The 17350-nt window shown below is 38.3% G+C and overlaps 1 protein-coding gene across 1 annotated transcript in view; it reads left to right on the top strand.

Moving 5' to 3' along the window:
- Positions 1–17350, top strand: part of lmo7b (LIM domain 7b) — a 95676-nt gene that overhangs the window by 56049 nt on the left and 22277 nt on the right. Inside the window, exons 15-17 of the mRNA XM_061974545.2 lie at positions 2649–2763; positions 7295–7581; positions 11767–11869. Coding sequence (XP_061830529.1) covers positions 2649–2763; positions 7295–7581; positions 11767–11869 — 505 coding nt within the window. The remainder of the gene's footprint in view (positions 1–2648; positions 2764–7294; positions 7582–11766; positions 11870–17350) is intronic.

Raw genomic sequence — 17350 nt, 5'->3', positions numbered from 1 at the left:
CGAACCCCTAGGGTTCCATCAAACCCAGGTTTAGAACCACTGCTATAGAGCAATGACAGTTAAAAAAAAAATCCCTCTAAAATGTTAACCTTAAAGGCCTTAGTGGCCACATGCGTGGACAGCACCGTTTAGCTCTTATTTCCAAAATTGTGTACACTACTGAATTGGGGTCTTATGCTGACATATGGACACTTATACTGCTATCTGGTGGTGTCAGAAGAGTATAACATATAATGGAATTTGGAAGAAAAAAAAGTGTAAAAATAAAAATTAGCATGTCACTACACAAGATGGAAACGTTTGTTACTTATGGACTAAGTACATCATATAAAAAGATGATTTTTCTTCTAATTAGGGTCCAATAAGCCCAAATAGCAAAGAGAAATCAAAAAAATCATGTAAACAAACAGCTTGGGCCTTAAGAGGTCAAGGGATCTAAAAGAGCCCGACACATTAGTGTTAAAAATAAGTCATACATTATTTGTTTGCTTTCAACGTTTAAATCTCTAAATCCACTTTAGGTCTATCCCTTGATTATAAGTTCTTCTTCTTTGTGCTTTTTGTCATAGAAAACTTCAGTTTTTTTTTAATCAAATCAAACTTTATACAGCACCTTTTCACACCGGCAAGTGGTAAACACAAATGGATGTACAAAACAAAGAAAATAGAAGAACAGAAGAAAACACGCATTTGCACACACAGCACTATAGACAATAACAAAGCAAAAGATGCTGTATCCATTCTCCAACTTCAAAAAGAAACTGAAAACTTACCTATTATCCATCCATCCATCTTCTTCCGCTTATCCAAGGTCGGGTGGCGGGGGCAGCAGCTTAAGCAGGGAATCCCAGACTTCCCTCTCCTCAGCCACTTCGTCCAGCTCCTCCCGGGGGATCCCGAAGCGTTCCCAGGCCAGCCGGGAGACATAGTCTTCCCAGCGTGTCCTGGGTCTTCCCGGTGGCCTCCTACCGGTCGGACGTGCCCGAAACACCTTCCTAGGGAGGCGTTCGGGTGGCATTCTGACCAGATGCCCGAACCACCTCATCTGGCTCCTCTCGATGTGGAGGAGCAGCGGCTTTACTTTGAGCTCCCCCCGAATGACAGAGCTTCTCACCCTATCTCTAAGGGAGAGCCCCGCCACTCGGCGGAGGAAACTCATTTCGGCCGCTTGTACCCGTGATCTTGTCCTTTCGGTCATGACCCAAAGCTCATGACCATAGGTGAGGATGGGAATGTAGATCGACCGGTAAATCGAGAGCTTTGCCTTCCGGCTCAGCTCCTTCTTCACCACAACAGATCGATACAGCGTCCGCATTACTGAAGACGCCGCACCGATCCGCCTGTCTATCTCACGATCCACTCTTCCCCCACTCGTGAACAAGACTCCGAGGTACTTGAACTCCTCCACTTGGGGCAGGGTCTCCTCCCCAACCCGGAGATGGCACTCCACCCTTTTCCGGGAGAGAACCATGGACTCGGACTTGGAGGTGCTGATTCTCATCCCAGTCGCTTCACACTCTGCTGCGAACCGATCCAGTGAGAGCTGAACTTACCTATTAACCACCTATATTTAATGCCTCATGTGGGGTAGACTACTGTTGGGTTTTGCATGATTGAATGAATGTATGTATGTATGTGTATGCTTGCTTTAGTACTATTATCTTGTGTTAATCATATAGCGTTGGGTTTTTTTTTTTTGGTTTTTTTTTTTGTTGTTGTGCTTGCTACCATGTTTCATCATTCCATGTATATACTGTCCTCTGGACCCCCTGTCAAAAGCTTCTTCTAGCTTATTTGGGGGACCCTTTCACGTACCAACATCTTTAAATGATGATGTTCACTACTATTGTAATTGTTATATGGTATTGTGAATAAACTTGAAACTTGAACTTGAAAAACAAAACATGGCATGGCACTGAGGATCTGAGGGAAAACGCCACCTTTGAGGGGTCTACAGTGGAAAGTAACTCAAATTGACACCATTTTAAAATATATAGTATAAAACGTGAAAATATATGTAAAATAAAAATATTTAAGTTATTAAAAACATAACATTGATAGAATAATAGTAGACATATTATTGATTAAAATAGAATACAACACAGTAAAATAATAAACAGATGATTAGTAAAAAGCCTGATTAAAAAAGGTGTCTTTAGCCTTTATTTTTTTTATTTCAAAGCTCGCTGCAGAAAACACAAAATATGCAATATCTAACCCCCCCAAAAAATTCAAAGTGGAATGATTTTGATTCATTATTTTGTTAGCAATAACAGTTTTAACGAAAATAAAACGGCCTGCGCTGCAGCTTTTTTTTGTTACATTTCACCGGTTTGCTCTTATTTCTCTTTATTGGGTTGTTTATGATAGTATTTTTAGAATGCACCATTAAAATTAGCTGCGGGCCCTAAACGGCCCTCGGGCCGCACTTTGGACACCTGACTTCCACCTTCAGTTATGTTATTGTAATTGCACATGCTTTTTGTTGACCACCTCTAACACCCTGCCGTTGCATGTTTCTATTAGGAGAGATAATTCCCCCTCTTTAAAACGAGGTGCCCTGAAAGTATCTCCTTTCCACCAGGAAGCACTTGACATCTGATCAGTGGGTGTCGGCTTTAAGTGTGTGAACGTGGTGTGTCTTTCAGGTGGACTGTGGTCACTTGAGAGTAAGTCTCGCTCTGAACTCCGACAGTCGACAAGACTTGGGTTTCCAGCCTCGTTGGGATGCTACTGGAGCAAGAATAAAATACATTCAGCCAGGTAAAACATTTTGTCTCGACCTAGAAGCAAATGTACTATTCTTTTAAAGTATTTCCTTTTTATATATTAATTTAATGCATGCTTATGTTCTGTTCATCTCTTGACGATAGTAGACTGCAGCTACTAATTATTTTGATTGTCAACGATTAGTCAGGTGATAAAGCGTACACACATTTAATACCTATAATTTTATTATAGGCATGTGCTTACTAACAACAAATATGACTAATTAATTCATAAATATTTATTTTTACTATAACTGTGCTGCTCATTCAGCTGTTACAAACATTTTAATGATTAAAATGTTTCCATTAAAAAGAAAGGAAAGGCAAAGTGCAAAAAAATAAATAACTTGTTTATGTATTAAAACAGTTAAAATAGCAGCAAAGAAAACTAACAACAAAACACTAAATTAACTTCCTCTGAAAGAAAAGCATTTTGTGCTGTTTAAAATGCTGCACATGAATATATTTACTATTAATTAACTCTGGGCAGTTTTAGCACTCTAATAGACTCGGTGTGTAGATTTGTATCTTTGATTAATTATTAAAATGTTGGCTATTTAATAGATTGTATGTTTAATCTTATGATACCTCTGCATTGTTGCCTGTATGTGTGCCTTTTTTTTACGCCATTCCAAATTGACGCTGCTTTTAAAAGTCCTTGCATTGATGTAAACAAAGTTTAGCTGGCTGATTTTGTCTAAAATGATAGTTACCGTATTTTTCGGAGTATAAGTCGCACCGGCCGAAAATGCATAATAAAGAAGGAAAAAAAACATATATAAGTCGCATTTTTTGGGGAAATTTATTTGATAAAAGCCAACACCAAGAATAGACATTTGAAAGGCAATTTAAAATAAATAAAGAATAGTGAACAACAGGCTGAAGTTATATGAGGCATAAATAACCAACTGAGAACGTGCCTGGTATGTTAACGTAACATATTATGGTAAGAGTCATTCAAATAACTATAACATATAGAACATGCTATACGTTTACCAAACAATCTGTCACTCCTAATCGCTAAATCCCATGAAATATTATACGTCTAGTCTCTTAAGAGAATGAAATAAATATTATTTAATATTTTACGGTAATGTGTTAATAATTTCACACATAAGTCGCTCCTGAGTATAAATCTCACCCCTGGCCAAACTATGAAAAAAAAACTGCGACTTATAGTCCAAAAAATACGGTAAATCAGTTTTTTCACACAACTTTGTCTCATACTTGTTTGTTGCAAGACACAGGACAAGCTAACAATCTTACCGAGGTTGACATTTATCCTCCCTCCAGATGTTCAACATCATGCCTCCGCATTAAATATACAGCCATAAAAACAAACTCCGCTTTGCAAAATGAGCATGGTATTCATTTTTTTAACAAGAATAAAAAGGAAATATTCTCACATTTTACATGAGTGGCGGCTCGTACACGCTTCTGCAAGGAAAAACGAGTGACGTCACGAGTTTGCGACAAATATACCGTATTTTCCGGACCATAAGACGCACTGCCGATGAGCGGGTCTAGTCAGGTCTATTTTCATGCAAATTATAGGGCGCATTAAATTAGTCATATTATTTATTTTTTCCTTCTGATCTACATAACATGTAATGGTGGTTCTTTGGTCAAAATGTTGCATAGATGATGTTTTACAGATCAACTTCAAGTCACTTTCTGACAGTCTCTTCCGGATGTGCCGTTTTGTGGGTGGTTTTATTTACGTGGCTCACCTTCGGCAGCGTCTTCTCCCCGTCATCTTTGTTGTAGCGGTATAGCGTGAAAGGACGGGAGTGGAAGAAGTGGCAAAAGATGGCGCTAACTGTTTTAATGACATTCAGACTTTACTTCAATCAATAACGGAGCAGCATCTCCTCATACGGAAACTACGTGTCCCGTGAAAAACCGTCCGACCGGAACTCCCTAATAACTAAAGTTCCTTGGGTGAATAATGTTAACTCACTATACCGGTATGTTTTAGCGCTTTCATGGCGAGTTTACTGACAGATATAAGAAAGAACTTTACACTACTTTATATTAGAAATGGCAACAGCGGAGGATGAATGTCCCATAACAAGAAGATAGAGAAAAAGAAGAAGCTTATCGACTACGGTGTCAGTACGGACTACAAAAGCGGACGCGCGCTAAGTTTCAGGACCTATGTAGATCCCAAATACAGATCAGCAGGTACCAGAAGGTAAGAAAAGTTGCTTTTGCATAATATTGCGAAACAAAACACCAGATAATGTCTTACCTTATACACACACCATAATAAGACTCGTATGTTGAAGCACAGTACAATCCATCAAGTGATGCGGCTTCATAGCTTGCCAAAGTCGTACTAAAACGTTTTGATAGATTTTTGAGCGCCGTGTGTAATGTTCTATATTTTCAATGGAACATATACAACTTTGGTGTTTACTTGAGTCATATTGCAGTCTGCATGTATCTCTTATATGTGACTGCCATCATATTGCAGTCTACACGTATCTCATGTTTGACTGCCATCTGCTGGTCACACTTATCATTTCACCGTGTACCAAATAAAATAGCTTCGAGGTCGGTAAGCACAACCAAACTTATTCCGTACATTGGGCGCACCGGGTTATAAGGCGCACTGTCGAGTTTTGAGAAAATGAAATGATTTTAAGTGTGCCTTTATAGTCTGAAAAATACGGTAATTGCCTGCGACAAATGTTATTGTTGACAATGTCGACTAATCGTTTTCACTATTTTTAGCGAGAACATGCTACAACACTAGGGGTGTAACGGTACGTGTATTTGTATTGAACCGTTTCGGTACGGTGGGTTTGGTTCGGTTCGGAGGTGTACTGAACGAGTTTCCACACAAATATATTAAGCTAAGCTAAAGTCTTAACAAGCTGCTCCGCTTCCTTCTGCCTGTCTGTCAGAACTCTACACAGCACCCAGCATTGTCCCACCCACACAACCATCTGATTGGTTACATACAGAGCGGTAACAGCCAATCAGCAGTGCGTATTTAGAGCGCATGTAGTCAGTGCTTAGCGTTTAGCAGGTAAGCATCAGGCAGCGGACTCTCCCCAAATTATAAAACACCTCCCAGTCAACTACTAGTAACATCACTATGAGCCCGTTGACCTTCTAGAAACAAACTGCAGCTTCAGCTCGCTCGCAGTCCTGGCTTGAAGTGAAGGCTAATTAGCTTTTAGCGTAACGTTAGCTCATTTTGCCGTGTGTGTGTGTTACGGACAGCAAAGCCCTGTCTGTCTGTTATTTCACTTTACCTTTTTCTGTGTTGATTGAGCTGTGTTGAAGCAGCAAAAAGGGACATCATGTTAAATGAAGAGTTTCTGTCTGATAGTTATTATAATGTAACTGCATCACAAAGTCTACATGAACTCCATGGTGTTCAGTGATGAATAGTCTCTCTTATTGCTATTGTACTATTTTTTTCAGCTATAGTTACATTAATCAATACATTAATCACTCAGCCACCTACTCGGTGGCCTAGTGGTTGGAGTGTCCGCCCTGAGATCGGTAGGTTGTGAGTTCAAACCCCGGCCGAGTCATACCAAAGACTATAAAAATGGGACCCAATACCTCCCTGCTTGGCACTCAGCATCAAGGGTTGGAATTGGGGGTTAAATCACCTAAAATGATTCCTGGGCGTGGCACCGCTGCTGCCCACTGCTCCCCTCACCTCCCAGGGGGTGAACAAGGGGATGGGTCAAATGCAGAGGAAAAATTTCGCCACACCGTGTGTGTGTGTGTGTGTGACAATCATTGGTACTTTAATTAGTAATGCAGCAGCCTAGTTTTGAATGGCAGGGTCCCTGCTATCACATGTTGATAAAAATATAACATTTACATAATAAAAATCAACTACAAGCTTCCCAAATGCTGTAATAAATTAAGCATGATGAGTTGACTTTAAACTGTTTAATGTTGCACTTTTTATATGTAGAAGAAAAGTTTTGTCATTTAATCTGAGCAACATCTTGAGGCAGTTTAATGTTGATTAACGTGAAGAATTATTATAGTGTTCCCAATGTTAAAAGGATAAAGCCATTGTTTACAAATTTGGTAAATAAATAACCAAAAAATGTATATTTTGTTATTTTCTTACTGTACCGAAAATGAACCGAACCGTGACCTCTAAACCGAGGTACGTACCGAACCAATATTTTTTTGTACCGTTACACCCCTATACAACACGTATTTAAAAGCCACCCCTGAGTGTTTAAACCCATGTTAGAAGGGGGTTCTTGTGTTGTGGCAGCGGAAGACTTGTGTACTGTGCAGGAATTTAGGAATGACACGGGAAAACATTGGCACAAACAACCCACTTTGAGGACAAGTTTGTGGCTGACACACTTTCAGGAGTAGAAGCGACTGCCGGGAATTGGACGCGTTACAATTTGGAGCGGCAGCCTTGTCTCTGCTCCTCTTTTTTTTTTGGTGGTTCCAGCAAATCATTTTCTAAAGCGGGTACCTTGTCTGCGCCCTTATCTGTCGTCTCCTCCTGACGCCTGTCCTTCCCTCGGCAGGCGGCCCGGCGGAGCTCTGCCAGCTGCGTGTAGACGATGAGATCCTGACTGTTGATGGAGTTGCAGCAGCACACATGGGCTCCAGTCTGTGGGAGGAAAAGATGGCATCTGCCTTGCAGACCGGCGCTCTCACCATGGATGTTTGTCGCTGTGTAAATAAGGGTAAGCAACTGGGTGGAATGAAGACGTGTTTGTTCCTTTTAAAGCAGTGTTTTTCAACCTTTTTTGAGCCAAGGCACATTTTTTGCGTTGACAAAATGCGGAGGCACACCACCAGCAGAAATCATTAAAAAACAGAGCTCAGTTGACAGTAAAAAGTCGCAATTGTTGGATATGACTTTAAAGCATAACCAAGCATGCATCACTATAGCTCTTGTCTCAAAGTAGTCGTACTGTCACCACCTGTCACATCACACCCTGACTTATTTGGAGTTTTTTGCTGTTTTCCTGTGTGTAGTGTTTTAGTTCTTGTCTGGCGCTCCTATTTTGGTGGCTTTTTCTCTTTTTTTTGGTATTTTCCTGTAGCAGTTTCGTGTCTTCCTTTGATCGATATTTCCCGCATCTACTTTGTTTTAGCAATCAAGAATATTCCAGTTGTTTTTGTCCTTCTTTGTGGAGACATTGTTGATTGTCATGTCATGTTCGGATGTACATTGTGGACGCCGTCTGTGCTCCACAGTAAGTCTTTGCTGTCGTCCAGCATTCTGTTTTTGTTTACTTTGTAGCCAGTTCAGTTTTAGTTTCGTTCTGCATAGCCTTCCTTAAGCTTCAATGCCTTTTCTTAGGGGCACTCACCTTTTGTTTATTTTTGGTTTAATCATTAGACACCTTTTTACCTGCACCCTGCCTCCCGCTGTTTCCGACATCTACAAAGCAATTAGCTACCGGCTGCCACCTACTGATATTTAAGAGTATTACACGGTTACTCTGCCGAGCTCTAGACAGCAGCGACACTCAACATCAACAACATATAATTTGCAGACTATAGCTACAGGTTTGCAAAAAATATTTTTAACTAGGGATGTCCGATAATGGCTTTTTGCTGATATCCGATATTTCGATATTGACCAAACCCTTAATTACCGATAGCAACCGATACCAATATATACAGTCGTGGAATTAACACATTATTATGCCTAATTTGGACAACCAGGTATGGTGAAGATAAGGTCCTTTTTAAAAAATAAAATAAAATAAGATAAATAAAGTAAAACATTTTCTTGAATAAAAATGAAAGTAAAACAATATAAAAACAGTTACATAGAAGCTAGTAATGAATGAAAATGAGTAAAATGAACTGTTAAAGGTTAGTACTATTAGTGGACCAGCAGCACGCACAATCATGTGTGCTTACGGACTGTATCCCTTGCAGACTGTATTGATATATAATGTAGGAACCAGAATATTAATAACAGAAAGAAACAACTCTTTTGTGTGAATTAGTGTGAATGGGGGAGGGAGGTTTTTTGGGTTGGTGTACTAATTGTAAGTGTATATTGTGTTTTTATGTTGATTTAATAAAAAAAAATTTTTAAAAATTAAAAAAAAAACAGATACCGATAATAAAAAAATTTAAAAAACGATACCGATAATTTCCGATATTACATTCTAAAGCATTTATCGGCCGATAATATCGGACATCTCAATTTTTTACCCAAATAGGTGAAATTACATAATCTCCCACGGCACACCAGACTGTATCTCACGGCACACTAGTTGAAAAACACTGCCTTTAAAGACTAATATAGTCTTTTGTGTGGCAACAGCTGCATACAATTATACAGATTGTCCTGATCACCAGAGAAAATGCTTATTCTGTAATGGAAAAATTGCTTGGCCGCTGATGTCATCAAGTCAAAGACGGAGAGTGTTCTGCCCATTACATAAAAATAAGTATGATGGTAATAAGTCATGCAGTGTGTCTGGGTTAGTTTTTGCCTCATCCCTCACTTAAAGCGCGAGTGAAGAATGCGCTACAGACCTGATAAGTTCGAAAGAGATGATATGATATTATCTGCTCAAAGATGCTACATGGTGGTTGGTTGAGCACACTGCAGCTCGTCCTGAGTACCGTATTTTTCGGACTATAAGTCAGTTTTTTTCATAGTTTGGCCGGGGGTGCGACTTATACTCAGGAGCGACTTATGTGTGAAATTATTAACACATTACCGTAAAATATCAAATAATATTATTTAGCTCATTCACGTAAGAGACTAGACGTATAAGATGTCATGAGATTTAGCGATTAGGAGTGACAGATTGTTTGGTAAACGTATAGCATGTTCTATATGTTATAGTTATTTGAATGACTCTTACCATAATATGTTACGTTAACATACCAGTTGGTTATTTATGCGTCATATAACGTACACTTATTCAGCCTGTTGTTCACTATTCTTTATTTTAAATTGCCTTTCAAATGTCTATTTTTGGTGTTGGGTTTTATCAAATAAATTTCCCCCAAAAAATGCGACTTATACTCCAGTGCGACTTATATATGTTTTTTTCCTTCTTTATTATGCATTTTCGGCAGGTGCGACTTATACTCCGGTGTGACTTATACTCCGAAAAATACGGTAGTCCCACTCGTTAAAGTAGCAGTAGAGTGGAAAAACGAGTTGCCTCTATGTTGAAGCTATTATCATCTGATTCATGACACCAAAAGGCTTCCAAAGTTTGCGAGTAAATAGATATGATCAAAATGGTATCAATCTCACGGAGATTCCCGAGCCATTTTGAGAGATAATGACGTCACGCTAGGAACCACGGATCTATTCCTCGTCCCGGACAATGCTAGTCTAGCAGACTTTGTGAGAGCCAACAACGGTTACTTTGGAAACATTACGATCCAGGACCTTGTATTTTTGAGCCCGAACACAAAGAGGATGAGCAGTAAGTTTTAGAAGCCGAGTGTTAAACGGATGCAGCTTTCAGAATCAGAATAGTATTTATTGCCATTGTTTGAGAACGGGTTCACAAACTAGGAATTTTTCTTGGTGCAACATAAAACACATATAACACAGATTTGGTAATAACAAGAGCTCTAACTGAGCTTCATTGTGACACGTAGCATTGCTAGGTGCTAAACATACAAACTAACCATAGCAAACCAGAATAAAATAAACTGTGATATTTCCACGCTTAGGTTGATTGTCAACACTAAATTGGCCCTAGTGTGTTAATGTGATTGTGAATGTTGTCTATCTGTGTTGGCCCTGCGATGAGGTGGCGACTTGTCCAGGATGTACCCTGCCTTCCGCCCGAATGCAGCTGAGATAGGCTCCAGCACCCCCCGCGACACCAAAAGGGACAAGTGGTAGAAGATGGATTTCCACGCTCACATAATTATGTTTAGATGAAGATTCATGAATTAGAATCTAGAATTTACTTTTAGCGAGTTTAAGACGAAGCAGAAGCAGCCGCCAGCTCAGTGTTTCATCAATAGCAGCGTAAACTAGCATTAGCTCACTGCTGTCAATGCGCCGCTAAAATAGTCTGTCTGTGTCAGCATTTATAATAACAATATCACTCATATTTGGTTACCTAATTTTCATATCACGACATGTAAATGGAGTGTTGTTGGCGCTTTCTAGATGTTTGTAGAGAGAATATGAGCGCAACAGTGGACCCTCCATCTGTTGACTCAATTTCATTTACAATTTCGAATGCATGAAAAAAAATTAGATGTCCGATAATGGCTTTTTTGCCGATATTCCGATATTGTCCAACTTTTAATTACCGATTCCGAATCTCAACCGATACCGATATATACAGTCGTGGAATTAACACATTATTATGCCTAATTTTGTTGTGATGCCCCGCTGGGGACATTAAACAATGTAACAAGGTTTTCCAAAATAAATCAACTCAAGTTATTGAAAAGAAATGCCAACATGGCACTGCCATATTTATTATTGAAGTCACAAAGTGCATTATTTTTTTTTAACATGCTTCAAAACAGCAGCTTGGAATTTGGGACATGCTCTCCCTGAGAGAGCATGAGAAGGTTGAGGTGGGCGGGGTTGAGGTCAGGGGGGGGTGTATATTGTAGCGCCCCTGAAGAGTTAGTGCTGCAAGGGGTTCTGGGTATTTGTTCTGTTGTGTTTATGTTGTGTTACGGTGCGGATGTTCTCCCGAAATGTGTTTGTCATTCTTGTTTGGTGTGGGTTCACAGTGTGGCGCATATTTGTAGAAGTGTTAAAGTTGTTTATACGGCCACCCTCAGCGTGACCTGTATGGCTGAAGACCAATTATGCCTTGCATTCACTTGTGTGAAAAGCTGTAGATAATATGTGATTTTAAAACCGATACCGATAATTTCCGATATTACATTTTAAAGCATTTATCGGCCGATAACATCGACAGTCCAATATTATCGGACATCTCTAGTTTTAAGCAGGCTGATCATGCCAAATGTTTAAAAATGTAATGACGAGCATGCTGATGAGCTTCCCTGAGATGTTTTTGTGCAGAAATTATTTGGTTCTGCAAAGCGATTGTTGCAGCTGCTGTCAGGTTGGCTGGTCTCAGACCATACGGGAGGTGAAGATGCTGTTTGGGAAGGTCCATGGGCTGGTGTGGTTACCTGTAGTCTACGGTTGTGATGATGGTTGCATGTACTGCCAAATTAATGCTAGGAATAAAAAGAACATTTAATGAAGAGGCAACAGCTCAAGTGGACGTACGTCCCTGCAGTCAACGTGAGTTTGCACGCTCCTTCAACACTGGCAACATCTGTGGCGTTTGCGCCATGTAATAAAACTGCACACTTTTATTTTGGCCGGCGTAGGGCACAGCTGTGCAATAATCATGCGGTCTAATCAGCATCTTGATATGCCACACCTGTGAGGTGGATGGATTATCTTGGCAAATGAGAAGTCCTTACTATCACAGATTAAATGAGATTTGTCAACAATATTTGAGAGAAAAGGGCATTTTGTGTGCATAGTAAAAGTGTATTGATCTTTGCGTTCAACTAATGAAATATGGGAGCAAAACCTGAAGTGTGTAAAATTCTGCGTAAATTGTGATTATTCCGTCATATTTAGGGCGTTATACTTTTGAATCGTGGTAATCTCATTTTTAATATTTGACGTTACTGTTTGTGTGCAAGTTGCCTCGCCATGGTCATGTGCTTGACTGACACACTGCAAAAAGTCAGTGTTCAAAAACAAGAAAAAAAAATACAAAAATGAGGGGTATTTTACTTGAACTAAGCAAAATTATCTGCCAACAGAACAAGAAAATTTGGCTGGTCAAGACTTTCCAAAACAGGTAAAATTAGCTAACCTCAATGAACCCCAAAATACCTTAAAAATAAGTTTATTCTCACTAATAACAAGTGCACTTTTCTTGATAGAAAAAAACAAATATGAGACGGCGTTAGCGGCGATGACCAAGAAGAGCGCGGAGTTGGAATATAATTACAACAATTTATGTACATATTTATATACAGATTTGAACAATTAGTTATTCACTGAAATATATTTATTAATTGTGGTTCTTACAAAAAAATATCTTATAAAATATAAAAGCTAAAATGTCTCTTAAAGCTCTGCCCCTTTAATTAGTGCATACTAAATAATTTAACTTTAGCCTACTACTACAACCATATTATTTACCAGCAACATAAAGTTAAACAGAGGCAGAGGTGTATGTTTTGTCGTGGTGTGGAATATAAATTAGGACCCTTTTCATGAGAAAAGTGCATTTCTGATCTGACCCTGCTTTATTTTTCAGTGTTTGCTGAGTCTCACCTGTTCCCTCCGCCCTAATTGTTCTACTTGCCCGACTTCTCAAATTTACTTGCCCCAATATTTTTACTTGTCCTGCCTAGGTTTTTTTCTGGCTGTGTAGTGCTCATGGCTTATATCTTACTAAAATCCTTCCCGTTGACTATTTACAACACTACACAGTATTTATTATTATTATTATTATCTATAATTACATTTAAATGGCATTGCATACATGTAAAATTAAATGCTATTTCACATTATTTGACCAGTAGCAGTTACACCCATCTGAACAGGTCAGCCACCTGTTTAAAGCCCAATCACAGCTGAAATCTTGAAATGAAGGGCCTTTAATGGCCAAAACATTAACCTGGACAACATTTTAACAGCTGGTTGGCTCAGATGTTATTATTTTCATTGCATTCACATGCTGCAGTGGACAGTGGACGATTTAGCTTCAGTATTAATGTAGTATCTGAAGCACCGTCTCCACGTGTGTTTATTGACAACAGGGTTGTAACCTGGACACGTTAGCTCTTCGATATGAAAACACGTGATTGTTATTACGTGCGTCTGCCCCAGACTCCGAGTCATACAGCGGCGGTGTTAATGAAGCAGCGTCAGGCTGCTCACCGTCAGTGAAACGCTCGGTGAAATCGCGGATTAACGTTAAATATATGACGAGCCGCGAGCGATGCAGCTATAACCTATCTACCTATAACCTATATTACCCTCGTATTTTGATCCCGTCTTCGTCTTCTTCGTCTTCGTCTTCGTCTTCTTCTTCTGGCCCACCAGGTGAATTAAGTGCTATTGGCGGAGTTACAATGCATAGTAGGCTACCGCCACCTACTGCACCGGAGTTGTAACTACAAGCAGTACATACAGTCCCATTGCTTTTATGAGCGGTCGAGCGAGTCAAAAGCCGAAAAATCCATTTGTGGCGGACGTAATTCTTTCGTGGCGGACCGCCACAAATAAATGAATGTGTGGGAAACACTGATATTTACAGCCTGGCCCCCGGACAAAGTTTACTGTAATGTGCCAAATGTACTACTATATGAATACATATTTTCTATTGTTTCATTGAAAATAAAACAGCAAAGTCCATTTGGCTGTCATCTGTTTCAATATGAGACACAATTGTGTCAAAGTCATGATTTTTTTATTTCATACTTGAAATAAGAAATTATTACTTTGAAAAAGCAGATTTATTTTTGTGAGTGTTGATGACACAGCTTTGCAACACTTGATATTCTAGTTTCAAGCATGTTTTACTCAATATAGGTCATCAAATCTCAGCAACAAGCTGTAATATCTTACTGAGATCATTTAGGACCAAAACACTTACTGTAAAACAAGTAAAACACTCTTAACATAAAGTCTGCTTAGTGAGAAGAATTATCTTATCAGACAGAAAATAAGCAAATATCACCCTTATTTGAGATATTTCATCTTACTTAAATTTCAGTTTTTGCAGTGTATGACGCAGAGGAAAAGCAACAAGTTCAACAACGTTCAATATTTGTATTGCTCAGATAAGTCTTCTTACTGTTTTGTTGACGTCAACCAATGTTCCCTCTAAGGTGCGCGCTTCTCCCGCGTCCTCCGCGCACGTTAAACATCTATGCAGTGCACAAAATCCAACTCCGAAACCAACCTAACTCTAAACAAAATAAACGCATAACTATTTATTCTGTACCGTTTTGCAATGCAAATCTGAGTGACAGGTGACAAGTGGTCCCAACAGATAAATCACCAACAAGGTGCATGCTTACTTTAATTTTGGCAAAACAAACGGGCACTACATGTGCACCCAAACTCCACAATATTTTCGTGTCATGTATTAAGAATGTTGATTTATGGATGGTAATGAGGAAATGCAGTCACTACTGTAGAATAGATAAATGCTAATAAAAACTGTCATGTATTGTACAGACAAAAAAGTTGGACACTTTATCCCGTGCTTGTGCTGAAGCATACCTCTCATTGTGCAAAATGTGAATGTTTTAGGGTGAATTTAATTTGATCTTTGAAAGAGGTAATTGTGTCAAATTCTTCTACAGCAGGACCTCGTGAAAAAAAGTGGGCCAAATATTTATATTAGAAAATATTATAATGGAAATGACTGCTGTTATTTAATTGTTATAATTAAATATTTACCTTATTACGATGTCAGGCTTGGGACAGTGTGCACGTCTGATGTTGCACACATGTGGTCCAAGGGATGCTCAGGGAGTTTGTGCGTTAGCCCAGAGATATTAAAGAATTAGAGGGAACATTGGAGTCAACATGGGGTCTTTCTATCGACGTGATGTTTTATTTCAGTACATGGCTTAGACGGCATCTCTTCGAAACAATAAATGACTTTATAAAGCCATTTTATTTGGTTATGTAACTATCTCTATAATAATGGAATTCATTTAAATTAAACTCCTCAAGTTGAAGGCTTTTTTGCAGCATTTTTTAGGTGAGATTAAAAGATTTTTTTAATTACAAATCATAATTGCAATTTTTTTTTTTGTTTGTCAGCCTTAAAAATAAAAAGTGTTGCATTTTTATTTTTATTGGGTGTACAATACTTTGGGTCTACATGCAGTGGGATTGGAACCATGCCAATACAGGTGTATTTATAATCTATATATAATTTTGTCTGAAGTATTCATATTTTAGTTGAATGTTTAACAGTTAAAACTTGGTGTTTTTTTTAACCTTTTTTTCCTCATAACTCCTTTGTCCTTTTGTCCCCTGCTACCGTGGATTCTTCGTGGTAATTGCTTGCACTTTGTGAACACGCTTTTCTCTTTTTGATGTAGAAACCATGTTTTTTGTGTTTGTTTTGCTGTGGAGTGCCACCAAATCCAATTTCTACTCACCCGCTTCAGCGCAACAGTTTATTCGAAATGTCTTTTTTGGAAAACCAGGTACACAGCATTAGCAGATTAGTGGGCCGATTTTATACACCGATTTTCCTAGATCCTGACATCCTAATCCCAGATCAGGACCTGTCAGTGGTGGATTTAGTTTATGGACTGTCTACTGTGTTTAAGCCTTGTTTATTGAGGAACTCTGCCTTCACTTGCTTTCTGCTACTGCTGCTGTGTGTAGACCTACAGGAGACACTTTCATTTAGCCATTAAAACTCTGCATTAATTGCTTTTTTACTCAAGTAGAACCGGTTCCCACGTGATGCACAAAGCAAGGAACAGAAAGAGCATGCTCGCATGAGTTTCGGACCAGTTACCTCTGACCTCATAAGTTCTTAGAAAAAAATGCAGATGCATTTATAAAGGTTGCCGCGCACAAAGGTCGCATCAACACAAGCGTAACGTACGTACTGTACGTCATTTTCACTGCAAACATTGGTATTTATAGAAAAATTCTACGCGGACTCTTTTGATCATGTGTAGAGCTCACACAAAGTTTTGCAGACACAGAAATTTGCAACGCCCAATGGTTTCACTACCACTGTGACCATGTCATATATATAAATAAATGTGTATATATGAATGTGTATTGTGTGTTTATACGTGTATTGTGTGTATGTGTGTGTGTGTATATATATATATATATATATATATATATATATATATATATATATATATATATATATATATATATATATATATATATATATGCATTTGTGTGTGTGTATATATATATATATATACACACACACACACAAATGCACGTGTGTGTGTGTGTGTGTAGGATATATATATATATATTAGGGCTGCAACAAGTAATCGATTAAAATCGATTATAAAAATAGTTGCAGATTAATTTAGTCATCGATTCGTTGGATCTATGCTATGCGCAGATTTATTTATTTTATTTTTTTATAAACCTTTATTTATAAACTGCAACATTTACAAACAGCTGAGAAACAATAATCAAAATAAGTATGGTGCCAGTATGCTGTTTTTTTCCTCAATAAAATACTGGAAAGGATAGAAATGTAGTTTGTCTCTTTTATCCCATTATTAATCGATTAATCGAAGTAATAATCGACCGATTAATCGATTATCAAATTAGTTGTTAGTTGCAACCCTAGTGTGTGTGTGTGTATATCTATAATATGTATATGTGTATGTGTGTGTGTGTATATATATATATGTATACATACATATGTATATGTGTGTGTATATATGTATATGTATGTATATATATGTATGTATATATATATATGTGTATATGTGTATGTATATGTATGTATATATATATATATGTATATACAGGTAAAAGCCAGTAAATTAGAATATTTTGAAAAACTTGATTTATTTCAGTAGTATATTTATTCATTGCACACAGACTGATGCATTCA

This window comes from Nerophis lumbriciformis, linkage group LG15 (genome assembly GCF_033978685.3).
Source record: "Nerophis lumbriciformis linkage group LG15, RoL_Nlum_v2.1, whole genome shotgun sequence".
NCBI classification, from domain to species: Eukaryota; Metazoa; Chordata; class Actinopteri; order Syngnathiformes; family Syngnathidae; genus Nerophis; species Nerophis lumbriciformis.
This window is presented reverse-complemented; position numbering and strand designations above follow the sequence as displayed.